Consider the following 27523-nt stretch of genomic DNA (forward strand, 5'->3'; position numbering starts at 1 on the left):
GAGGGAGCGATTGTTGAGTGTTGATGGAAATCATGCTGTGTGCGTACGTGAGAAAATGAGACGGTGAGAAGGTTGGCTCTTATTGATGGTCGCTAATCAAATATTGATGCTAATCATGCTGTGTTTACGTGCTTGTTGAGAATGGGCGACGGAATGTAGATGTTCACTAATGTATATTGATGGTTTTCACACTGCGTTGGGTCGTTAGGTGAATGGTAATTCAGTGTGTGTGTGTGTGTGTGTGTGTGTTGATGGTAATTGATGCTGTGTGCCTGTGTGTATTAACAGTAAGTCACATTGTCTGTGAATGTTGGATCATTATGTATATGGGTAATCGTGCTGTGTGTGTCGTTGCAGGGGTGTCGTTCAACAGCGTTTACACTCAGATCTGGAGGGTTCTCCTACACCTGGCGGCCGACCCGTTCCCAGAGGTGTCCGACCTGGCCATGAAGGTCCTCAACAGCATCGCCTACAAGGTACTAAACACACACTGTTCTCTCTCCCTCTGCTGTGTGTCTGTCTGTTTGGTTTTCTTATGCTGTTTTATGCTTTGGAAAGGTCATGTGGTTTCATACACGCACACCCACTCTCTCGTTCTCACTCACCCACACACTCACTCTCACTCTCCCTCTTCCCTGACATTTTCCCCACCTCGAGACCATTACTTTTGTGCAAATGCAATTAAGGCGAAACGACTCCCCCGGGCCAGCCACTGCAGAGAGGAGCAGCCTGCCGTTACTTAAGGAGGTGTAATAACCACTGTTGCACCCTTGCGCTGGAGATTGTATTTGCATTCCCTTGTATTTCCTGCTGCTGACACCATCAGTTCCTCGCAGTCCCCCAGAGCTGTTCATCTCATCTTTAGGGCTTCCCACTGAAGCCCGTAAAAAAAAAAAAAGACTTATTAGATATTACACTGCAACAGACCCTAATGTATGAAACACTGCAACAGACTCTAATGTATGAAACACTGCAACAGACTCTAATGTATGAAACACTGCAACAGACTCTAATGTATGAAACACTGCAACAGACTCTAATGCAGTGGTCACCAACCTTTTCTGAGTCAAGATAACTTTCGCAGTCAAAGCAAGCTGAGATCTTACTCCTCAGATGTATTATTTTTTTACATTAAACCTCACACATACGGTTTTGTAGGAATGAGGTTTGGGCAGTAGGCCTAATACATTATCTCAGCATATTGGCTGTATGATTGGCCTGCCAATATTGTTAATCAGACCATATTATATTTCAGAACTCGAGCTTTGATAACAAAATAGATCAATTGGTTTAGCACTTGTGAGGCACTGTTTAGCCTGAATTGAAATAATTACCGTAATTTCCGGACTATTAAGCGCACCTGAATATAAGTCGCACCCACTGAATAATTTTTTAAGTTATTTTTTTGAACATAAATAAGCCGCACATGTCTATAAGCCGCAGGTGCCTACCGGTACATTGAAACAAATGAACTTTACACAGGCTTTAACGAAACACGGCTTGTAACAAAAATAAATGGGCTTTAACGAAATACGGCTTGTAACAAAAATAAATAGGCTTTAACGAAACACGGCTTGTAACAAAAAATAAAAAATTTGCAGTAAACAGTAGCCTACCAAGAAAGTCATTGGTCACCATCTTCCTCCTCCTGTGCACTGAAACCACTGAAGTCCTCTCCTTCGGTGTCGGAGTTGAATAGCCTCAGAATTGCTTCATCCGATATTGGATCGTTTTCATTGTCGCTCTCGTCACTTTCATCCGGGAGGCAAATCCCCCACTGAGCCCTCTTCAACATGCAGCAGTCCAGCCTTTCGAAACCCGTTGATGATAGTGGATTTTTTGACAATGCTCCACGCTGTCAGGACCCACTCGCAGACTTGACCATAAGTTGCTCTTCGCATGCGGCCCGTTTTAGTGAAGGATTTCTCACCACTTGTCAGCCAAGCCTCCCGCTGAACACGGAGCGCCACCTTAAATGCACAATTTACACTGATGTCGAGTGGCTGCAAATACTTGGTTGTACCCCCAGGAATCAGGGTGACAAAATGACTACCGTAATCAGAATGATGGGAAGTTTGAGAGCGCTCGATTTAATCTAAACAGTAAACAAAAAAAGTTGTTTGACCTTAACCCGTTCGGCAATATCATTGGTCTAATGAAAGCTTCATGCCTCCAAAAAACTGAGCACGTTACAGAATGTGTTTTTTTGGAGAAAAAAATTTGAAAGCGGGAAAATCCATATATTTGCCGCGTCATTGTTTAAGCCGCGACGTTCAAAGCCCGGGAAAAAAGTTGCGGCTTATAGTCCGGAAATTACGGTAGCTTTTTTATTTTACACCTACCGGCAACAGCTCATCACGATTTAAAAAAGGAGCGCAAGCCTTTATCGTTCGTTGGCTTTTCTACAGAAATATTTGGTGATTGACTAGGAATGCCCTGAATATCAACCAGTCGATCAGATTGGCGACCACTGCTCTAATGTATGAAACACTGCAACAGACTCGAATGTATGAAACACTGCAACAGACTCTAATGTATGATGGGGCAGTATTTTTTAGATATACAATGTGGGCCACTGCTGCATTCTCAGTTCCTTGCAGTCCCGCAGATCTGTTCATCTCATCTTTAGAGCTTCCCACTGAAGCCCCGTAAAAAACAACAGGACTTATTAGATATTACATTGCAATAGACTCTAATGTATGAGGCACTGCAACAGACTCTAATGTATGAAACATTGCAATAGACTCGAATGTATGATGCCGCAGTATTTTTTAAATATACAATATGGGCCACTGCTGCAGTCTCAGGAAAGTGCATTTCACCATGAGTCTCTAACATCATGGCTTGTAAACTTATCGTCTCGTGTACTCGCTCTTTCTCCTCAACACAATCCACAGTCCTGTGCAACTCTTCTCTGAGACAGAAACAGGGGGAGGCCCAGGTGGAAATCCCTGTGCATCTCTGTACGTGTCCCATAATGACCCCTTATTCATGTAGTGCACTACATGGGGAAAAGGGTGTCATTTGGGACGCACATCTCTCTCTTTGTTGTTTCCTGCTCTTTTGATCCGTCTGTAGATGAGCATGGGAGGAACTATCATCTCTCAATTGCAGTGGTTGTTTCATCTCCCGAAGGTTTTCCTTCCTAAGATGATTTTAGGAGGATTTTCTTTTATCAGCCCCCCCACCCTCACAATACATTCTACCCCAGGATCAAATTGACTGATTTAACCTCTAAATGATCATTGCCGTAGAGACTTTTTTCTCTAACAACTTACCCGGTAAAATGAAAGTTAATGAACGAGCAATGAGATGGAGAAGACTTAAACTGTCTCTGTGTGTGTGTCTGTATTTCACATCACAAACAAATATTGCACTGTAAATTGAGTCTTCCTGTATTATGCTTATGCAAGCCATTCTATCCTTTATGTCCTTTATGTTGACTTTATGTTCGTATTCTTATCGTCATTTTTTCTTGTGGCGTTGTCGCTAAAGAACCTGCGTGTAAGCATTCCATTGGACGCTGTATACCATGTGCATCCTGTTCATGCGTCTAATAAAACTCGAAACCTCAACTTTACTCCCGTCAACAAGAAAAAGCCATCTCACACGGATGCAGTGATTCTCTACTTCCCACTTACCTAGTCCTCACACACTCTTCAGTCTGGCAGCACTTCAAAGGGTCTACCCACACCTTCACACACACTTAAAAACAAGTGTCAATCCAGGTATTCAGTGTCCCGTGCTAAACGCATTATTGACTAGAGTGCGTAACAATTTGGTGCAGCCCGCGTCCGTTAAAGCCAGAGCTCTCCTTCCCTTGACAAGCAGAGAAATTGTCTCATTGGTTTAAGTGTCCAACCGAGCAAATCCAATTCTGTTTTAATTAGGATTTTTAGCGCCTAGTTGCCAGGTGCCAAGGAGGATGGAAGTGTGAAGCGCATGCAGGCTCTATGTTCTCCAAATGAACATTTAGTGCAGTTTTTAGGGGGGGGGGTACTTAGTCAGTTGTCCAACTGAATGCATTCAACTGAAATGTGTCTTCCGCATTTAACCCAACCCCTCTGAATCAGAGAGGCGTGGGGGGCTGCCTTAATCGACATCCACGTCATCGGCGCCCAGGGAACAGTGGGTTAACTGCCTTGCTCAGGGGCAGAATGACAGATTTTTACCTTGTCAGCTCGGGGATACGATCCAGCAACCTTTCGGTTACTGGCCCAACGCTCTAACCACTAGGCTACCCTGCCGCCCCTTAAGAGGTTTAAGCCTAAAGGTTAATTGCTTATTTTTTTGTATGTGGTCCATACTTTGTGATGATAAGATTGAAGTAGAATTTGGATGCGAGTCTTTGCTACTCTCTCACACTCTAATATCAGTCGTCCCGGTGCGTTGTGGGTGAATGGTAGCCTGCAACAGGGTTTCTTACTGCACAAGTTCAGGTAGGTCCCTTCCCGTTCTGTTTGGTTCCTGAATACCCCTTTTTGGTCCCAGATCTGGTTTTCTCTTGTGCCGACTCCTACAGACCACCAGTAGGAGTTGGCAAGAGAGCACAAACTGATCTGGGATCAGGCTTGATGAATGTCTCTTGCACATTCGGGGAAACACTGGTAGAAAAAGCTCTAAAACCCGCTGCATGAGATCATGACCTAACCACTCTTCTCAACCCACAATCTCTGGGCCTTACTGCCTTACTCAGCAGAAAATCACCACTCTCACTTCCACAATCCCTCCCCCTCGGTACTGCCTCCATCAATCAGATTGCTCCTTGCATCAGACCACGTCCCCTTCCAACCAATCACACCTCAGTTTGAGACCACTTCACGGGGCTGTTATCGTTGATCAGGGAGGTGTTCTGTACTTGTGTGCACCCGCAGAACATTTAAATCCCCCTTTTGAATAATTCAACACTCACAAGTATAGAGATACTGGCTGGCTGCATACCAAATGGCATCCTATTCCCTACACAGTGCACTACTTTTCACCAGGGCCCAGTGGTGCACCAAATAGGGAATAGGGTGCCATTTGGGACCTAGATGCCGTTAACGTTGTCTGCTGCCCGTCTCCTGGCCCGCCGGGAAGCCCCTTGTGATAACAGGGTTTATATGTACTCTACAGTATCTCTCTAGCTGTATGTATTTTGTTAGCTTGGCTTTTGGAAGTGATGAATAAGTAAGGGAAGTAAGTAGGGGGGGGCAGGATGTTCCACAGCGCCGCGTTGGCGTCTCCGTTAAGTGCACCGGTGGCGGAACTGGACGCGTCTGTTCGAACAAAGAACTCGGCAGCGTACAATTATGCAACAATATGTCATGTTTTGTGTGCATTACGTTAGGAAGCGTTGTCTGTGGGGAAACCATACACCTATGGGGCGAAGATGACTATGTACGCACTGGTGGTGGAACGAGTCGGTTTGAACCAGCCAGGCACTTAATGCCATGCAATTATGGGACACAATTACGCAGAAATTCTATGTACTGTTTTGCACACATTATGCTGGGAAGCGTTGCCTATTGGGGAACGATACGCATGTTTTCCATGCGTCGATGGTGACTATGCACCAATGGTGGAACGCGTCGGTTCAAACCAAGCACTTTATACCATACAATTACTCAACAATGGTATGTTTTGCATACAGGAAGCTTAGTCTGTGGGGTAACGATACCTATTGTCTAACATGCAATAATCATTATGACTGTGTTACATGGGAAATGACATCCCGGTAATTCAATTTCTTACACTGTCAGACTGACTTCATCACCAGCTCTTACTGATTGTGATAAAATGGCACATTTCACATCTTCCTCCTTTTGCTGTTCAAATCAAATCAAATGTATTTATATAGCCCTTCTTACATCAGCTGATATCTCAAAGTGCTGTACAGAAACCCAGCCTAAAACCCCAAACAGCCAGCAATGCAGGTGTAGAAGCACGGTGGCTAGGAAAAACTCCCTAGAAAGGCCAAAACCTAGGAAGAAACCTGGAGAGGAACCAGGCTATGAGGGGTGGCCAGTCCTCTTCTGGCTGTGCCGGGTGGCGATTATAACAGCACATGGCCAAGATGTTCAAATGTTCATAAATGACCAGCATGGTCAAATAATTCTCCTCCTATTCTCTCTCCTCCTTTTTTTCCACTTGCAGTGACTATTGTTTAATAATGGTACCTGGACTCTCTTTATACAGAGGGAAAGCTATCTCCATTGTTCCTTAGTTGATATGAGCATCTCAATTAACACTTAGCAAATACTCCCAGTGGGAGATGAGAGAAATTTTACCCTTTGAAGATTTCTGTGTAAAAAATACTGCTTTTCAGCTCTCTCTCGCTGTGATGGTGTCTGTTCGATTGTTAAGAGATATTTGCCAAAATGCTTTCTCTGAGTTTGTGTGGCATTACAATGTGCCAGTGTGGCGGTGTGTGATAATTACTTGTTTTCTCCCACCATTTTCATATTTTACTACTGTAGTTTGTGAAGCCTCTCAGATTAGTGACAGCCCGTCCATAACGACTGTCGTTTCTGTGCTTCTTTATAATGAAGCGCTCGCCTGCAAACACAAGTAATTGACGCTGCCGCAACCCACACACACACGCTTATCGTAGTAACAAACTCTTAAACGCAAAACTCACATACACATACTCGCATAGAAAAGTGTGATAAATAAAAACATATGCCAATTTCATTTAAGGACCAAAAAACTGACAGCTGTGCCATATACATTGCAAAATAGTTGGGAAGAGATTTTCGATGTACCGATTCCATGGCACGTGGTTTATGAATTGATACGCAAAACAACGCCGGATTCAAAACTTATAATTTTTCAATTTAAATTCCTATACAAAATTCTTGCAACTAATTGAATGTTATATATATGAGGGATACAATCTTCCCAGCTCTGCAGATTCTGCTGTGCGGAGGCAGAGTCATTACATCATTTATTTTGGTACTGTCCATATGTAGCTCGTTTTTGGTCACAGGTCCAGGTATGGCTGAAGAATTGCAACATTTGCCTAGAACTAACGCTGCAGATAGCAATACTGGGTGATTTGAAAAGCCATAGTCAATCAATCAATAATATAATAATTAATTTAGCAAAAAATTTTTTTTAATTTAGTCTGTAGAAGCTATGAGAATAGAAAGGTTCAATTGTTTTGTGAAGCATCACTGCACAGTAGAATAATATATGACAAATAGAAATCCAAAATGGATGATGTTGAGCGGTAGATGGGAGGGGTTGAATGGAGCTGAAGGGTGGGACTAATAAGATAAACAATGTAAAACATACGGGGTCTGTAAAATGTATATAGGTTCAGAACTTTTGTGAAATAGCACAGTTACAAATATAAATCTAACTGGATGGACATCAGAAATAGAGGAAGGACTAAAAACAAACAAAAAAGAACTATTGTAAAATAGACTGTCTGTAAAATGTGTATAAGATGAATAAATTGAAGGTAAAAGCCGAAGTGTTTATTAGTTTACTCCAATTGGGGGATCGGTGGTAGGGTTTGCGGGGAATAATACAAGTATGTATGTCTATATAGGTATGTGTATATGTATGCATGTGTGTATGGATATATATATATATTTACCAAAAAAATATATGGGGGATTGGAAATGATGCAGACAATTAAATTGATGGAAGCAATATTCTTTCCGCAATATTAAGCTGATCCACCCCTAAAAAAAATAATAAATACAAATAAATAACTCACATACATGCCACACACACACACCCACCCTACTACTGGTAATTAGCATAGGAATCAAATCAAAAGGCAATTCCAGATGGTAGAATGTGTTTGTTTACTGGTGTTAACTGGATCTCCTAAAGCCAACCAGGTTTTTCCTCTCTGCTCAGGCTTTTGTAAACAACTCACTGTTATTCATCAGGTTTCCCTTATTGAGTTTTACTCTCCTCTGGTGAATAGCTGTTACAGTGTATACTGGCGTTGATTCTGTTATTGATGGGTGCAGTACGGGAGGATTTCAAGGTGTCTGGCTGTTGCTGGTATTGTTGTATAGATCATTTGTTGAAGGGTAATATGTTGAAATATAGTAGAAGTTCCCCCAACTGTTAAAGTTACAGAACATAGTACAGTAAGTTTCCTTACAATGTATGGTTTAGCCCATTTGCTTATGTTTTATGTTACATTGAGCTCTTCGTGTCTATTCTCATTCCTCACTTTTTGTACTCCTGCTCTCTCTTCTCCTGTCTCCGGTCTCTCCATCTCTCTTCTCCTCCTGTCGCCGGTCTCTCAGGCCCTGTCTCTGTCTCTGTCTCCCCAGGCCACTATGAACGCTCGGCCCCAGAGGATCCTGGACTCTGGCTCTCTCACCCAGTCAGCCCCCGCCAGCCCCACCAGCAAGGGGGCACACATCCACCAGGCAGGGTGAGTGACATGCACTCACACACACAAGACACACACTCAACTCATATTACACACAGTCTTCATAATCTTAACCCTACCAGGAACATTGGCGTAGCAGACACACACACACACACACTACTTTACGTCCACCGTCCTCATTTTCTCACCAATTCTCTTCTGCCACCTACACTAACCTCCCTCTCCCTCCTGGATCTGCCTCTCCCCCAGTGGTTCTCCCCCCATGCCTAGTGCCAGCAGCTCCAGTCTGACCAACGAGGTGCCCAAACCCCCGACACGCGGAGGAGAACAGCCCCCCACGCGACCCCCCTACACCCCAACGCTGGGCGGACAGGCCCCCCACTCCCACCAGTTCCCCCGCACGCGCAAGATGTTCGACAAGGGGCCCTCCGGCTCTGAGCAGGTACCCTGACATCTAAGAACTTTTAATTTCTAGAATCTCACTTCTGGTTAACTTGTTTCTTAAGGAGAAACGTAAGAAATAACGTAAGAACATTTTGAGGGACAGCAACTTTTCTTAACTTTCTTCCGAAGTCTATAGTAAAGGAAGAAGTGGCAGTTGAGAAGAAATGCTGTCTCTGGACTCCACTATCATACCCATTTAAACAAGAATTTTATGCAAATTACCTCAATTGCTCAATTAAGGGTTCGGGAGAAAAAAAAATTGCTTAACTTGCTTAAGATGCTTAATTTTAGTCAATTAAGTCTGTTTGATTCATTATGAAAGAGAACTCCCAGACACTTATCTTTTACAGTGAGTTCTGAGTGTGGTGGTGTGCATTGGTGGTAGTGTGTTAAAATTTGAATATTTTTAATTGTCTGCGTGTGTCTGTGTGTTTGCGCGTGTGTGTCAGGCCGGGGATGATGCAGATGACCCAGGAGGTCACAAGGCCTACATGAATGCCAACCTGTCTACAGGGCTGTGTGACTGGAGCGCCAAGTACTTTGCTCAGCCTGTTATGAAGGTACTGAACTACACTTCTCTCTCTTTCTCTCACTCTTTCTATTTTCATCCCTCTTTCTTTTTCTTTCTCTCTCACACTCTCACATACTCGCTCTCACACTCTCTCTCTCGCCGTCTCTCTTGCACACTCACGCATACGCACACACACACACATACACACGCACACACATACAACTGTAGTCTGCCTCAGTGCCTGTTCAAGGAAGCTGTTAAGCCTGTTACAGCACCTGACCTTCCTTTGATGGTCAGAGGAAGCAGCTGAGTCATGTGTATGGCTGTCTCCACACACACACACACACACTCACTCCGACACACAAACTTGCACACACACTGTGTCCTCACACACACAAACATTCTCACACACTCACGTACCTTGGCAATGCAGTTATAGGAGCCGCTACGCCCTCCACCGCTTTCTCAAACCAGCCTTTCATCTTTCCATCCTCTCCTCTGGAAGAGAACAATAAACGTTGTCAGCTCATCTTGACTTTGCCAAACTGACTCTGGTCTGGAGGTGAGAGAGGGAAAGAGAGAGAAGGATGGAGAGAGACTGTAGCTGGAAAGGAGAGAAGGGGCTTGAGAAACAGTACAGAGAGGGAGGAACAAAATGGGGACATGATATAGAAGGAAAGAAAAAGATGGGGTGAGATGAGATGGATGAGAGAGAGGAAAACGAGAGCGGGAAGAGAGAGGGAGAGGTATGCACTTTGCAGAAGTACAAATGAGAAAGCTGTGTTTGCAATTTCTGGAATGCTCCCATAAAGAGCCTTTGTGTCTAAAAGTCTTTACACAGGTTATCATATCAATGTGTCAGCAGTACGAGGTGTGTGTGTGTGTGTGTGTGTGTGTGTGTGTGTGTGTGTGTGTGTGTGTGTGACCATTAGCAGAGCTTTTGGGGGGGGGTCTCCCTCCTTTCTCAGACAGGGTCATTGTACAGTCAGTGTGTAATGTCCCACATTAGTGGCTGAGGTATCCATATAGGGCTGAGGTATCCATATAGGGCTGAGGTATCCATATAGGGCTGAGGTATCCATATAGGGCTGAGGTATCCATATAGGGCTGAGGTATCCATATAGGGCTGAGGTATCCATATAGGGCTGAGGTATCCATATAGGGCTGAGGTATCCATATAGGGCTGAGGTATCCATATCGCAAATGTTTTTTGCACCATGAATGTAACATTCAAATGTAATAAGGGTCCCCTGGGAAACTGACCAACACTTTGGTGCCTACCCTATCACAACTTCTACTGTACCTGGCTTTTTTCATTCGATGTCATGCCAATTAATTATTTACCCATATCCTGCAGCCCTAGCTGAGACCCAGCATCATGACAGCCTCTCACCTTGACACACACACCTACACACACACTCATCAGCTTTGACTGAGGCAGGCCTTAGTGTCTTAGCACTGTAGAGATGTACAAGCAAACAGTGACTTGCACACGCTATTTCCTTTATTTAATCATTATTTTCCTCTCCCCCCTTCGAATCTTTCTCACCCCTTCTACCCTCTTTCTCTCCTCCCCTTTCTACTCTCTTCCCCCCTTCCACTATCTCTCCACCATCCCTTCCCCTCTTCCATTCTCTCTTCCATTCTCTCTCCCTGTCTCTCTCCCTGTCTCTCTCCCTGTCTCTCTCCCTGTCTCGCTCCACCCCCCTCCATCTGTCCCTCCCTCCACCCCTCTACATGTTATGTCACTGTGAGTGCTTGGTGGTGATTACCAGAGCATATGAATCCACATGCGGTTGCAGCTGCAGTAGCAGTCAGTGGCTGTGTCCGAAATGGCTCCCTATCCCCTATAAAATGCACTATGGGCCCTGGTCAAAGGTACATAGGGACTAGGGTGCTATTTGGGATGCAGTCAGTGTGTGGCTGCTCTGTTAGTGTTTAGTATTCAGAGGGCAGAGCAGGGAGCCTGGTGGGGCATGTACTTAATAAGCAGCAACAGTCTGGCCTCACAACACTCCACCATTACACTCCATTACAGCCTTTCTCTGTACATTACCAGCCCTGTCCATAATGCTAATAGTTACAGCTATACACACACAGACACACTGAAGCAGACATGCACACACATCCACTTAGGAACACACATATCTACATAGAAATACACGCATGCACAGAAACACACAGAAACACTCAAACTCAATCCCTTCCTTGCCCTCTGCAATTACACCAGAGGACCTCCATTGATGTTCACTAATGATTCTCTCCCTGTCAGGGACTAAGGGAGAAGAACCCCTCAACGCAGCCTGAGAGGCAGCCCTCAGAAAGAGAGGGATGAATGGATTGAGGGAAAGAGGGGGGTATGGGAGTGTGAGGGAGGAGAACCCCTCAACACCGCCTGAGAGGCAGCCCTCAGAAAGAGAGGGATGAATGGATGGAGGGAAAGAGGGGGGTATGGGAGTGTGAGGGAGGAGAACCCCTCAACACCGCCTGAGAGGCAGCCCTCAGAAAGAGAGGGATGAATGGATGGAGGGAAAGAGGGGGGTATGGGAGTGTGAGGGAGGAGAACCCCTCAACACCGCCTGAGAGGCAGCCCTCAGAAAGAGAGGGATGAATGGATGGAGGGAAAGAGGGGGGTATGGGAGTGTGAGGGAGGAGAACCCCTCAACACAGCCTGAGAGGCAGCCCTCAGAAAGAGAGGGATGAATGGATGGAGAGAAAGAGGGGGTATGGGAGTGTGAGGGAGGAGAACCCCTCAACACAGCCTGAGAGGCAGCCCTCAGAAAGAGAGGGATGAATGGATGGAGAGAAAGAGGGGGTATGGGAGTGTGAGGGAGGAGAACCCCTCAACACAGCCTGAGGCTGCCCTCAGAGAGGTGATGGATGGATGGAGAGGGAGGGAGGGAGGGGTTAATGAATGGATAGAGAGAGGGGGAGGAGAGATGAGAGGACAAGCAAGGATAGAGCTTTTAACACTGCAAGCCTACGAGGCGATCCTCTTCATTTATCTCATTAACCCATCATTCCAAAGAATGGGATGACAGAAAGAGAGGAGGAGGAGAGGCTGAGATAAGTGTTAGATGGGCAGGAAGAGGATGAGGGAGTGTTGCAACGTGGGAGAGAACACTTAGCAGCCTGAGAGGCAACCCTCTTCATTTAGCCCAGTAGCAAGAAGCTCTTGTCTTTATACAAGACCATGAATGAGTATAATTGGAGGAGAGAGAGAGAACTGTGTCTTCCTCTTTTAGCTCTGTAACCTCTTCCAGTTTAGACATGCTTCTGCCCTATTCAATCTAATAGAAATAAAACATCTACAGTTGAAGTGGGAAGTTTACATACACCTTAGCCAAATACATTTCAACTCAGTTTTTCACAATTCCTGACATTTAAAAATTCCCTGTTTTAGGTCAGTCAGGATCACCACTTTATTTTAAGAATGTGAAATGTCAGAATAATAGTAGAGAATTATTCATTTCAGCTTTTATTTCCTTCATCACATTCCCAGTGGGTCAGAAGTTTACATACACTCAATTAGTATTTGGTAGCATTGTCTTTAAATTGTTTAACTTGGGTCAAACGTTTCAGGTAGCCTTCTACAAGCTTCCCACAATAAGTTGGGTGAATTTTGGCCCATTCCTCCTGACAGAGCTGGTGTAACTGAGTCAGGTTTGTAGGCCTTCTTGCTCGCACATGCTTTTTCAGTATTGCCCACAAATTTTCTATGGGGTTAAGGTCAGGGCTTTGTGATGGCCACTCCAATACCTTGACTTTGTTGTCCTTAAGCCATTTTGCCACAACTTTGGAAGTATGCTTGGGGTCATTGTCCATTTGGAAGACCCATCTTCGGCTTGCAAGCCTCCCCCTTTTTCCTCCAAACATAACGATGGTCATTATGGCCCAACAGTTCTATTTTTGTTTCATCAGACCAGAGGACATTTCTCCAAAAAGTACGATCTTTGTCCCCATGTGCAGTTGCAAACCGTAGTCTTGCTTTTTATGGCGGTTTTGGAGCAGTGGCTTCTTCCTTGCTGAGCGGCCTTTCAGGTTATGTCGATATAGGACTCGTTTTACTGTGGATATAGATACTTTTGCACCTGTTTCCTCCAGCATCTTCACAAGGTCCTTTGCTGTTCTGGGATTGATTTGTACTTTTCGCACCAAAGTACGTTCATCTCTAGGAGAGGGAATGCGTCTCCTTCCTGAGCGGTATGATGGCTGCATGGTCCCATGGTGTTTATACTTGCGTACTATTGATTGTACAGATGAACGTGGTGCCTTCAGGCGTTTGGAAATTGCTCCCAAGGATGAACCAGACTTGTGGAGGTCTACAATTTTCTTTCTGAGGTCTTGGCTGATTTCTTTTGATTTTCCCATGATGTCAAGCAAAGAGGCACTGAGTTTGAAGGTAGGCTTTGAAATACATCCACAGGTACACCTCCAATTGACTCAAATGATGTCAGTTAGCCTATCAGAAGCTTCTAAAGCCATTACATAATTTTCTGGCATTTTCCAAGCTGTTTAAAGGCACAGTCAACTTAGTGTATGTAAACGTCTGACCCACTGGAATTGTGATACAGTGAATTATAAGTGAAATAATCTCTGTAAACAATTGTTGGAAAAATTACTTGTGTCATGCACAAAGTAGATGTCCTAACCGACTTGCCAAAACTATAGTGGTTGAAAAACGAGTTTTAATGACTCCAACCTAAGTGTATGTAAACTTCCTGACTTCAACTGTATCTCTCTCTCTCTCTCTCTCTCTCTCTCTCTCTCTCTCTCTCTCTCTAGATTCCAGAGGAGCATGATGTGGAGAGCCAGGTGAGGAAAGAGAGGGAGTGGAGGTTCCTGAGGAACGCCCGCGTTAGAAAACAGAGCCAGCGCATCACACAGAGAGGTGACGCACACAAACACTATGCTTAGCGACACATAAATGCATATCTACACACACACACTTGTGTAGATTTGCTGTCACTGTTGTATAGACACTCACCCGCAGTATAGAAGAAAACAATCTGTGCCCATGCACTGTCACACATACCGTGCCAGAGGGATAGGGAGATATTTGAAGAGTGAAACACACCAGTGAGGGGAACGTGAGTATGCATATGAAGTTAGTGGGAGCGAGGATCTATTGGAAACCCCCCTTGTTCCGAAAGCTCTGCCAGACGGGTCTCTCTGTGTCAGAGAGACCCCCCCCCCACACACACACACACATTAAAGACCCCAGGCTTCAGCGCAGATCCCCCTTTGAAGTCAGAGCCTGCTCAAACAGAATGGCTAACACTCCCACGTCACTGCCAGCTCCTACAACACACATGGGCGTACGCGCACACACACAGGACACACGCTCATGAGTCCATTGGCGTCAGAGCTGAGGCTCACATACGCATGTATCTCTCTCTCCCCTTTTAACGATCCCTTTCTGCCATCCTCTAAAGTTGAGAGACTAAAAGATCAGGGCTGCCCTCATTCATTCTCCTGCCTCTGGGGAGATGGACAGACAGAGAAAATACAGGGGGGAGGGGGTACATTTTAAAAAGAAAGCGAGAGAGACCGATAGGGGGAGTTAGAGGGTGACAAAGAATAGAGAGGGAGGAGGAGAGACTGAGGGAGTGAGAAAGGAGACAGGGGAGTAAAACATGATAGAGGGTCGAGAGTGGGGAAGAAAAAAGAGGGAAGGCAACAGACAGGAAAGAAGAGAGTCAGGGAACAGAGACAGGAAAGAAGAGAGTCAGGGAACAGAGACAGGAAAGAAGTGGGCCGGGGAACAGAGACAGGAAAGAAGCGAGCCGGGGAACAGAGACAGGAAAGAAGCGAGCCGGGGAACAGAGACAGGAAAGAAGCGAGCCGGGGAACAGAGACAGGACAGAAGAGGGCCGGGGAACAGAGACAGGAACGAAGCGAGCCGGGGAACAGAGACAGGAAAGAAGCGAGCCGGGGAACAGAGACAGGAAAGAAGCGAGCCGGGGAACAGAGACAGGAAAGAAGCGAGCCGGGGAACAGAGACAGGAAAGAAGCGAGCCGGGGAACAGAGACAGGAAAGAAGCGAGCCGGGGAACAGAGACAGGAAAGAAGCGAGCCGGGGAACAGAGACAGGAAAGAAGCGAGCCGGGGAACAGAGACAGGAAAGAAGCGAGCCGGGGAACAGAGACAGGAAAGAAGCGAGCCGGGGAACAGAGACAGGAAAGAAGCGAGCCGGGGAACAGAGACAGGAAAGAAGCGAGCCGGGGAACAGAGACAGGACAGAAGCGAGCCGGGGAACAGAGACAGGACAGAAGAGGGCCGGGGAACAGAGACAGGAAAGAAGCGAGCCGGGGAACAGAGACAGGACAGAAGAGGGCCGGGGAACAGAGACAGGAAAGAAGCGAGCCCGGGGCACAGAGACAGGACAGAAGAGGGCCCGGGGCACAGAGACTGGAAAGAAGAGGGCCCGGGGCACAGAGACTGGGGCAGAAGAGGGCCCGGGGCACAGAGACTGGGGCAGAAGAGGGCCCGGGGCACAGAGACTGGGGCAGAAGAGGGCCCGGGGCACAGAGACTGGGGCAGAAGAGGGCCGGGGAATCGACCTTAAAGGCTTCTAAAAAACTGATTAAAGTCTGTTTTTCTCTGTTTTATTTGTGATGAAAAAACGTGATGAGTTTGCTGAAAGCTCGCAGTATTGCATTTTGTATGGTAGAGAAAACGACACAGACAAGACTAGCTTTTAATGAACACCTTTTCAGCTTTTGATCAACAAGTACAGAGACGAAGGCCTTGCCAAGGTCTTGCTCGGCTAGATGAAAAATATTTTCCTCCTGTATTTCTTTTGTTCCCGACTTTATGAAATATTTTTTCAGTTAGTATTTCTTCTCTGAAATTCCTGACAGTCCACTTTGAGACATTCCAGATAGCCGAAGGACACCTTGACGACACAGGTGATGGTTGTCAAGGCAGCGTAGCCAGACCTTTAAGACAAGGATTGTAATGCGACTGTATGATTATTGAATAGGGATCTCACTAGCAAATGTTCCGGTCTTTATAGGAGTTACAAGAGTGTTTTCATCCGAACATATCTTTATTACCGTGATACCACAGTCACACACCCATATAAATATAGACCGCTCAACTTGTTTTCATGAATTGATGAAGCCAAATAATATATATGGATTGTATTGTTTGAGCGTTTACGTTAGGTACATTTTTATCTATCTATGACTGACTGTTTGATTCGTGTTTGGTGTCAGGGGACTGATGGTGCTCGGTGTCTCCTCCTCCTCTAGGCGTGACGCGTCTGGATGACCAAATCTTCATCAACCGTAACCCTGGCGTTCCCTCCGTGGTCAAGTTCCACCCCTTCAACCCCTGCATCGCCGTGGCAGACAAAGACAGCATCTGGTGAGCGACTGCCGTCTTGTGCGCAAAGCCTCAGCTATATTTGAAACACATTATTGACTGTCTTATGGGAGTCTGTCCCTGTACGTAATGCTCTACTTTGGCCAGAGACAAACAGTGCCTTCAGAAACTCTTCACACAAGGAGCACTACAGTGTATGAGAACGAGGAAGGCATTTGAGATGAGGCCATTGAATGTGTTTGTTTGCTGATCTGAGAGGACTGGATATGTGGAAACAAGCCATATGGTATGGGTTATTTGTGTTCATCTCTGTGAAAAGAGTTTGAAAGTCATCAGAACCAGGTCATTCAGACACATGCTGTAGTGGCAGCCCTGAGAAAAAGTCTGTCCCCTATCAGGGCCATGACACAGTCCAGTGACGCACATAGAGACACAGCTGGCAGTGCTACAGACTCTTGGTTTGATGTATAGTGCTGTCAGTAGCTGAAGTGCTGTCAGTGGCTGAAGTGCTGTCAGTGGCTGAAGTGCTGTCAGTGGCTGAAGTGCTGTCAGTGGCTGAAGTGCTGTCAGTGGCTGAAGTGCTGTCAGTGGCTGAAGTGCTGTCAGTGGCTGAAGTGCTGTCAGTGGCTGAAGTGCTGTCAGTGGCTGAAGTGCTGTCAGTGGCTGAAGTGCTGTCAGTGGCTGAAGTGCTGTCAGTGGCTGAAGTGCTGTCAGTGGCTGAAGTGCTGTCAGTGGCTGAAGTGCTGTCTGTGGCTGAAGTGCAGTCTGTGGCTGAAGTGCAGTCTGTGGCTGAAGTGCAGTCTGTGGCTGAAGCTGCAGTCTGTGGCTGAAGTGCAGTCTGTGGCTGAAGTGCAGTCTGTGGCTGAAGTGCTGTCAGTGGGCTGAAGTGCTGTCAGTGGCTGAAGTGCTGTCAGTGGCTGAAGTGCTGTCAGTGGCTGAAGTGCTGTCAGTGGCTGAAGTGCTGTCTGTGGCTGAAGTGCTGTCTGTGGCTGAAGTGCTGTCTGTGGTTGAAGTGCTGTCTGTGGCTGAAGTGCTGTCTGTGGCTGAAGTGCTGTCTGTGGCTGAAGTGCTGTCTGTGGCTGAAGTGCTGTCTGTGGCTGAAGTGCTGTCAGTCACGTGGCTGAAGTGCTGTCAGTCACGTGGCTGAAGTGCTGTCAGTCACGTGGCTGAAGTGCTGTCAGTGACTAAAGTGTATGTGTGTTGTGTAGTTTCTGGGACTGGGAGAAGGCGGAGAGGTTGGACTATTTCTACAACGGGAACCCTCGCTACACCCGCATCACAGCTATGGAGTACCTCAACGGACATGACTACTCCCTGCTGCTCACTGCTACAGGTCAGACCCACACCCACACACCTATACACTGTACACACAGGCAGGTAGCCTAGCGGTTAAAGAGCATTGGGCCAGTAACCGAAAAAGTTGCTGGTTCGAATCACCGAGCCGACAAGGTGAAAAATCTGCCGCCGTGTCCTTGAGCAAGGCACTTAACCCGAATTGCTCCTTTAAGTTGCTGTGGATAAAGTAGAATCTAAATTGTCCCCCCTTCGATCATCTCACGAGCACGCACCTACACTGCGACTCAATCATCTTGCGCGTCACACAAACATTTGCAAGCACACACACACACGTAAAAAAAATCAAACAAACTCCCAAACAGTCAATCACTTCAGCATCACCCAATCAAACTGAATGCAGAAACTAAATGGACCCAAGTTGCCTCAATTCAAGTACACCATCATTTTGCTGCAAATAAATGTGCATGTTTTCTCCATCCTAGACCTTGAAGCCTTAATAAGCAAGCCTCAAACGCCTGCCTCACATCCTCAGACAGGAACACGCATGCACACATTGTTCCCTGGGTGAAAAATGCACTCTTAAATAAGTAGAAAAGGAATTAAGTCGGCAGCATTATATTGAATTGCTGGAGAGCACCATTCTGTTCACTTTATTTCTCTCATGTGAAACCAATTATCGCAGGGCTGTATTAAAATGCTTTGCGGCTCCAAAGTCATATACAGTAATTTGATTTTGTCTGTAATTTTAAACATAGTCATTCATTCACCCTGGTTTGCAATCCTGTCTGAATACTTTCAAAATACATCCGTATTTGAAGTTCTTCCCTACCTTGACGTGAAGGATCAAGCATGATGAGTCATTGCTTCTAGGAAGAAAAGAGTGTACATTGAAACATGGCCTTGACCTAGGCTATGTGGCTCAAAACTGAACGTCCTGGGATTCTTTGACAATCTGTTCAGGAGGACTAGAGAAACAAGACCCTGTTAACACGGCCTTGAACTTAGTTTCAGTTTAGTCTGCGGTGCCTTTGTACAATGGGTGGCAGGGAGCATGGTATTTGTGAGTGTGTGTGTGTGTAGGCTTGCAAGCAGTGGGAAGGTGCCAGGCTTGAAGGAGAGGCACAAGCGCATTGTATTGTACATATGAGTTTGTAAAGTTGAAGGAGGCTAGAGGCTGAAGAGATGAGGTCAAGTTGCTTTGTGTAGACCCAATGTAACAACTTTTGTTCAGAGATTTGTTAAGAGATGCATGTTAAGGGAAAGGATGCCTCCCGAACAGCAACCTATTCCCTATATAGTGCACCCATAGGGCTCTGGTCAAAAGTAGTGCACGATCTAGGGAATAGGGTGCCATTTGGAATACAGCCGTAGACTGTGCTTCTGTTGTGTTCTTTCGGCACTCTTAGGTCACGTACGCGCTCGAGGCCATAGTGGTTAATGCAAATCCATGTGCACATGCTTCGTCTCTCATGGGCACAAAGGGAGGAAGTGTTTGTGCAAGTGTAAATATGGAAGTTGTTAGCGACTTCTAACCTTGTATGATAATATCGAACATGTTTTTTTTTCTCTTTACTTTTCCTTCTCTGTCACCCCCTTTCCTTTCTCCAAACATCCTCTCTCTCTCTTGCTCTCTCTCTCTTTCTCTCGCTCTCTTTTTTTTCTATTTTTCTCTCTCTCTCCCCCCTCCTCCTCTAGATGACGGGGCGTTGCGTATCTGGAAGAACTTTGCGGACCAGCGGAACCCCGAGATGGTGACGGCGTGGCAGGGCCTGTCCGACATGCTCCCCACCACCCGAGGTCAGCCCTCCTCCAGCGCCCACAGTAAAGACCACGCTATTTACCCCCCCTAGACCCTCAGTGTACCTCCACATCGACCTCAGTTTTTCCCCCCCGTCCCACCACCACCGCCACACAATACAACCTTTACCCCCATTCCCATCCACCCCACTGCCCCAAACCCTCAATCCACCTAGTCCTCGTGTCCACAATCATTCAACTCAGAATTCAGACCCGCATCTCCCCACATCCCCTTTCCACTAATTCTCCAGCCCCCTCATATTTCCCACTCTACATCTGCCAATCGCTTGTCTATGTTCCTCTCTGTATTTCTCTGACATGTTGCCATTCAGAGAATTCTAGGCTATGCTTATGGATGGCAGGTGCGGGAAATTGGCTACTTCATTCTGCATTCATTCATTCATTCATTCATTCATTCATTCATTCATTCATTCGTCAGGGACAATGTGCAATGTTTCATACAAATATTTTTGAATTTATCTTGATGCAGATCACCAGTTTTGGTGCAGTATAGGCTTGAGTTCGAATTGCGTCAAATCAAAACAACGTTTATTGGTCACGTACACAGTTTAGCAGATGTTGCTGTGAAATGCTTATGTTACTTGCTCCTAACGATGCAGTAAAATGTAAAGCAATAAAGACACGTCGGTATGAATCTAATTAACAACCCAAAAAGCGCTGTAACAGGAATCCAAATGCAATCTATACATATGTTCACCGGATGAATTTCCTCTTGATATACTAAGAATGCTATGTACTGCAGTAGATATATTAAGAGTTGAGCTATGTCAGGAATCCAGTATATGAATAAGTATGCGGTGAGTATAAACAGTGTAACTAAAATGTACGGTAGTAGAAGAAGTGTGTGAGTACATACAGGTCAAGGATGAGCTGTTGTATGACATTCAATACATAGCTGAATCACATTCAATTATTATCTGCGGTGGGTGTGTAGGAGGAGGGCAGGCGAGCGCGCTAGCTGGTAGGACGTTAGCTCTGACAGCTCTGTGTTGAATCATAGAATGAGACACACTCTGGGGCAGCAGGGTAGCGTAGTGGTTAGAGCGTTGGACTAGTAACCGAAAGGTTGCAAGATCAAATCCCCGAGCTGACATGGTGAAAATCTGTCGTTCTGCCCCTGAACAAGGCAGTTAACCCACTGTTCCTAGGCCGTCATTGAAAATAAGAATTTGTTCTTAACTGACTTACCTAGTTAAAGGTAAAATAATTTACTTTATTATATTCTAATGAGTATGTGTGTTCTGTGTGTCCCCCTTAACAAAGATGAGCAGCGTCCCTGCTGAGAGGCGACACACTTAACTAGCGTCACAGGGAGAGCTGTCAGGTATTCCGCAATCAGGATTTAGCAGGGTAACCACCACTTCACCTTGGAGGTAGAGAGCGGTAGGGAGGGTCTGCACAGCTCAATCTTGCGTTGATACAGCTAGCGCCGTTCAAATGAACAGATGCCATGGTGAGATCGTTGGCACCGAGTTGTAACCGCTTCAGAAGCACAAACGCACCCATTCCAAATCTCCCCCATCTCCATAACACAGGCTCTCCCCTCCATCCAGTAACTTGTCGGGTGCTATTCCTCGTCATTTTGCCACCTTTCATTGAGATCTTCTAACTCTGGTTTGCTACTTTCCTGCTACGTTGACTTTGGTTTGTTTTATGTTTCATCTTCCTCTAGCAGAACAAGGCTGCTCGCTCCCCCACAATGTAATAGTTGTATTGGTGTTAATTGTCACTATGCTATATGCAGTTAGTCCTGTTGTATTGCAGTACACCCACGGACACACACACACACACACACACACACACGAGTTAAAGAAGGTTATTTAAGCCTTGACACAATTGAGACATGGGTTGTGCATGCGTGCCATTTAGAGGGTGAATAATGGGCAAGACAAAAGATTTAAGTACCTTTGAACGGGGTATGGTAGAAGGTGCTAGGTGCACCGGTTTGAGTGTGTCAAGAACTGCAACGCTGCTGGGTTTTTCACGCTCAACTGTTTCCCGTGTGTCTCAAGAAGGGTCCACCACCCAAAGGACATCAAGCCAACTTGACACAACTGTGGGAAGAATTGGAGTCAACATGGGCCAGCATCCCTGTGGAATGCTTTCGACACCTTGTAGAGTCCATGCCCCGACGAATTCAGTCGGTTCTGAGGGCAAAAGGGAGGGAAACTCAATACTATGAAGCTGTTCTTAATGTTTTGTACACTCAGTGTACATACATACACACTCATTCACACTCACATACTTGAACACCAACCACACGTGCACTCAACAAGGTGCACACACACACACACACACACACACACACACACACACACACACACACACACACACACACACACACACACACTCGTCTTCCCTGTGGTACAGGGGATTTAGACCCCTCTGCCCGCCAGGCTTTTAGATGAGATATAGGGTGCATCCCAAATGGCACCCTATTCCCTATATAGTGCACTACTTTTGGCCAAGGCCGTAGGGTGCATATATGATTTAAGATGGAGTGTAGCTATCTGCAGCCTGTTTTAAATGCACAGCCAGTAGTTGAGTAGTGGAATATCTCTCTGTTGTTGATCCAGGCGTGTCAGCGGTATTCATTTGGAAGATGTCATGCTACCGTGGCCTTGTTCTTCCGCTGCTCATTGTCTGTCTGTCTCTGTCTGTCTGTCTGTCTGTCTGTCTGTCTGTCTGTCTGTCTGTCTGTCTGTCTGTCTGTCTGTCTGTCTGTCTGTCTGTCTGTCTGTCTGTCTGTCTGTCTGTCTGTCTGTCTGTCTGTCTGTCTGTCTGTCTGTCTGTCTGTCTGTCTGTCTGTCTGTCTTGCACAAACTAATACACAGAGAGAGTGTGTGTGCGAGGCTGCATGTATGCGTCAGAGTGAGTGAGTGTGTGTGGGTGTCCTTGCTAACGGTGTGACGTGCTGGGGCTGATGTGCTTCTGACTCTCCTTCCCCCCTCCCCGGCGCCTCCCCATCTCCCTCCTCCTTTCTGCTCCTCCCCTTGCAGGTCTGGCCAGGCGGGTCTCCATCTACCTTGACAGGAGTAAGGGACAGGGAGGTGAGTGCTGCCGTCGTCTTTCCCTCTCGCCTGACTCAGTGTGCTGCACAAACTCCAGCAGTCTGCCCCTGCACTACTACTTCCTCCTGTTACCTGACCCGTCCATCCCTCCATTCGACGATCCTTCCTCACCCCCACTCCCCCAGGCCTCCCTTTCTTCAGTATCCCTCTCTCCACTGGGCAAAGCTGGTATCGTGTATTCCTACCAGTGGTCATGTACAAAACAAAACATGAAGGGTGACAAACTCTGTCCAGACAACTGTCTAGTTTGAACTGTAATCTTTCACACACAGATATAGCGTGATTGTCATTTTAGTTTTCAGGAAGTGTTTACATTGTTTTACCCTTATGAATAAATGATCATAAAAACAGTTTGTGTAGACGTAGTTAGAGCAATGCTTCAACTCCAGCGTGAACGCCCCGTTTCTGGTTCTATCGGCCCAGTATCGTTGCAGGGTTGGAATTACAGGAGATCCAGTGGGAGTAGTGTACTAATCAGGGAACCCCCATTAGTCTTACAACTGTCAACACGACACCCCCATATGGGTTATAAACATATTATTTTTAGGGCATCCTCAATCATCTAATTAGAGGATAATGTGTATAATTAGAGGCCTGCTGGTAATGTGGGATGTTGATAGTAGAACTAATGGACCTCCTTCCTCTAACCCTGAGGCCAGTACCCATGATTAGTTCCCTCCACAGCCAAGCAAGGGGCCTTAAAACTGTCTTCATCCAGACTTGGGTTTTCCCCCTGCAGCTGAATTGGCATGCGAAGTGTGTTGGAGAGAAGACTATAGAGATTGGGAAGGAGGGTAGAGAGATGGATGGGATAGGGAGAGAAAGTGAGGGGTTGACCCGAGAGAGGAGGAAAGTGAGAGAGGGGGAGAGAGCGATGGGTGAGAGAGGGAGAGCCTGCCTGCCTGTTTGGGTGCTGTTTATTTTCTGTTGTGGAGCAGCGCCGTCTCCCTCTCAGCCCTCATTACACCCTATGGAGTTATCATTAGTGTTTGTTTAGCATTCCGGAGAGGGAGACCCACATCGACTTCCCGTCCACACAGACAGAGCGCAGACCTAATTAAGTTCTCATGCAGATGTCGTTTATAACATCTTGCGCTCTCCCCCCTCTCTCATTCTCTCTCTCCTCATTCTACTGCAGCAGCTTGAGGAAGTTTTTCATTTCTTTTCTTTTTTTCTGACGAGACTGGGGAAGTTTGAGTGAAAGTAGGGCAGTCCTACTCCACATACACTGGATGGCTGGAGGCTTGTTAAAAAGGCCTCTGGGAGGTAGTGGCTGGGAGATGCAGGACTAAAAGAGGATAAGTACACAGAGTGGAACAGAGGGGGGCGGACAGACAGACAGACAAAGAGAGGGGCTAGGAGAGGAACAGACGGAGGGACAAACAGAAACTAAAACAGAGACTGAATATGAGAGAAGGCTCAGATGTCTCAGCGACTCTGGACCCAACCCAAATAACCGTGCCAAAGTTTTTAGTAATCACTGATCTAACACTCAGACTCCCTTAGCCTGTAATACAGGTTAAATACACGCACCTCTCCACTCTGGGGCTTTTCTCTCTCGTCAGCTCACAGGTTAACTAGCCTAACGCCAAAAGCGTCATAAATTACCGGTGTCAGTGTCCATCAAATCAACCCCATCCATGGTGACGGCCTCATCGTTAGTTACAGGCTTGTGCAGCGTAGTCCTAGTTAATTCCATCACCTGGGTCCTGGAGGACACTTTCAAAGCAAACACGATTAAGGGAATGAAAGAGAGAGAGGAGGGAAGTGTGAAGTCGGCGCGCAGTCTTTAATAACCTGCGGCGTGTGAGAGCCAGTCCATCAACAGGTGATTAATGGTGTGGAAAGAGAATGCAGAGGCAGTGTTAGTCCCCTAGAGAGAAAGGACAAGTGATGGAAATATAACGTGACACTGAGGGATATATAAGGAGAGCTATAGAGAGAAGGGGATTAGGGAAGAGAGCCAGGGGCAGAGGTGAGTAGTGGAATGGGGCCATCGTAGCCACTGGAGACCGCTAACGCTAGCTTATGCAAACGCTAGCTATAGGGCTAACCTCAGCTAGCACATATACGCACCAGCAACACCCACGCACAGGCAGCCCCGAATATCCATTCAATTATACATTATGCTAATGCTAACTAAATCATTAGCCGCTTTTGTAGTCGTTAAGGAGAACAATTGGCCTCCAGTTGGGAGGGAATATCAGATGGAGGGAGAGACAATCCAAAGTTAAATCTAGAATTGGTTTCCTATTTCGCAACAAAGCATCCTTCACTCATGCTGCCAAACATACCCTCGTTAAAACTGACCATCTTACCGATCCTCGACTTTGGCGATGTCATTTACAAAATAGCCTCCAACACTCTACTCAACAAATTGGATGCAGTCTATCACAATGCCATCCGTTTTGTCACCAAAGCCCCATATACTACCCACCACTGCGACCTGTATGCTCTCGTTGGCTGGCCCTCGCTTCATATTCGTCGCCAAACACATTGGCTCCAGGTCATCTACAAGACCCTGCTAGGTAAAGTCCCGCCTTATCTCTGCTCACTGGTCACCATAGCAGCACCCACCTGTAGCACGCGCTCCAGCAGGTATATCACTCTGGTCACCCCCAAAGGCAATTCCTCCTTCGGCCGCCTCTCATCCAATTCTCTGCTGCCAATGACTGGAACGAACTACAAAAATCTCAAAAACTGGAAACACTTATCTCCCTCACTAGCTTTAAGCACCAGCTGTCAGAGCAGCTCACAGATCACTGCACCTGTACATAGCCCATCTATCAATAGCCCAAACAACTACCTCTTCCCCTACTGTATTTATTTATTTATTTATTTTGCTCATTTGCACCCCAGTATTTCTACTTTGCACACTCATCTACTGTCAAATCTACCATTAGTGTTTTAATTGCTATATTGTATTTACTTCGCCACCATGTCCTATTTATTGCCTTTACCTCCCTTATCTCACCTCATTTGCTCACATTGTATATAGACTTATTTTTATTATTGACTGTATGTTTGTTTTACTCCATGTGTAACTCAGTGTTATGTGTCGAACTGCTTTGCTTTATCTTGGCCAGGTCGCAATTGTAAATGAGAACTTGTTCTCAACTTGCCTACCTGGTTAAATAAAGGTGAAATAAAATAAAAGAGGGATAGTGTGAGAATGAGGGAGAGAGGTAGAGTATATATTCGAGGAGGTATTCCCCTGTGTATAAGAAGAACCCTGAGAATCCGATTGGGATGAGGCAGCAATGCCTTAGGCTGCACTCCCTCATCCACTCCCTCAGTCCCACATCTCCATACATAATGTCGCTATTGATTTCTGTGTGGACTTCTCAAATCCCTGCCTCACTGGTTAGGCTGCCATAGGGAACTGGATTGATTCTCTCATTTTAGGGAAGTTGACTAGTAGCATATAGAGTCTGTGTATGAACTCAATGCGTTGACCCTGATGTGACCTAAAGCAAGGGAAATCTTTCAACGCCTGAGAAATGTTTTTGAGTTGAGTTGGTTACGGTTGAACTGTATGGAGGGAGTGAAGAAAAAAAGAGAGGTGATGGAGTGAGTGGAGGAAAACCTGAGGTGGTGGTGGAGTGGGAGTATAAAAAAAGATGGATGGAAAGAGAGAAAGCAAGCGAGATGGGGTGGACCGTTTTGTTCTCTTCTTCTCCTGGCATTGGGTTCAGTCAGTGTGTTGACTTGTAAGCAGGGGTTGGAACCGGTTCAGAGAACAAAACCAAAAACTGGAAAGAATTAAGTTTTTTTGAGGAACGGAAACAGAACCGGGAATGAAAGTGATCTCTATTGTTCAGGGACATAACTATTATTTTAAAAGCATGGGAACCGGTTATTAACGTTCTCTTTTTTTGTCCCTCAAAAAGCGCCATCAAAGCCACTGTTCAAAGCACTCACTCTGTCACACAGACACTTCTCCTTCCAGTGTCTGCCTGCCAGCTAGTTTTCTAGGTTAGGTTGTGAGGCCGGTTGGATGTACTGCAAAATTCTCTGAAATTACGCTTGGAAGTGGCTTATGGTAGCGGAATTAACATTAAATTCTCTGGAAACAGCTCTGGTGGACATTCCTGCAATCAGCATGCCAATTGCACGCTCCCTCAAAACTTGACACATTTGTGTGACAAAACTGCACATTTTAAAGTGGCCTTTTATTGTCCCCAGGACAAGGTTCGCCGGTGTAATGATCATGGTGTTTAATCAGCTTCTTGATATGCCACACCTGTCAGGTAGATGGATGGATTATCTTGGCAAAGGAGAAATGCTCATTAACAGGGAGGTAAATCAATTTGTGCACAAAATTTGAGAGAAATAAGCTTTTTGTGCATATGGAAAATGAATGGGATCGTTTATTTCAGCTCATGAAACATGGGACCAACACTACATGTTGAGTTTATATTTTTATTCAGTGTATATATAAACTGGTACTTCTGGTTCGAACCGGTTCAGAACTTTATTATGCTGGTCAGAACATTGGAATGGAGCTAAAAAAAAGATTGTGCTTCTGTTCAGAACAAGATTATTGGAAATGTTTGGGGTTTCCAACCCTTGCTTGTATTCATTGACTTTAGTACTATCTGCCTGGAATAGGAAGAATAAGCAAGGTTAGGGTTTCTCTGCTGTACTCTCTCCCTCTCTCCTCATCAACCAGAGATGGGAATTTCTCACTAACACAGAGCTCCGGACTTCAAA

General features: G+C 45.9%; 1 protein-coding gene across 1 annotated transcript in view; it reads left to right on the forward strand.

Annotated features, from left to right (window-relative positions):
• The window catches only part of LOC106588110 (regulatory-associated protein of mTOR), a 215231-nt gene that overhangs the window by 179280 nt on the left and 8428 nt on the right, over positions 1-27523 (forward strand). Inside the window, exons 22-29 of the mRNA XM_082965118.1 lie at positions 358-476; positions 8280-8383; positions 8591-8783; positions 9235-9345; positions 14082-14187; positions 16553-16667; positions 17834-17958; positions 19617-19718. Coding sequence (XP_082821244.1) covers positions 358-476; positions 8280-8383; positions 8591-8783; positions 9235-9345; positions 14082-14187; positions 16553-16667; positions 17834-17958; positions 19617-19718 — 975 coding nt within the window. The remainder of the gene's footprint in view (positions 1-357; positions 477-8279; positions 8384-8590; positions 8784-9234; positions 9346-14081; positions 14188-16552; positions 16668-17833; positions 17959-19616; positions 19719-27523) is intronic.

Source organism: Salmo salar, chromosome 02, assembly GCF_965601325.2.
Source record: "Salmo salar chromosome 02, fSalSal1, whole genome shotgun sequence".
In the NCBI taxonomy this organism is placed as follows: Eukaryota; Metazoa; Chordata; class Actinopteri; order Salmoniformes; family Salmonidae; genus Salmo; species Salmo salar.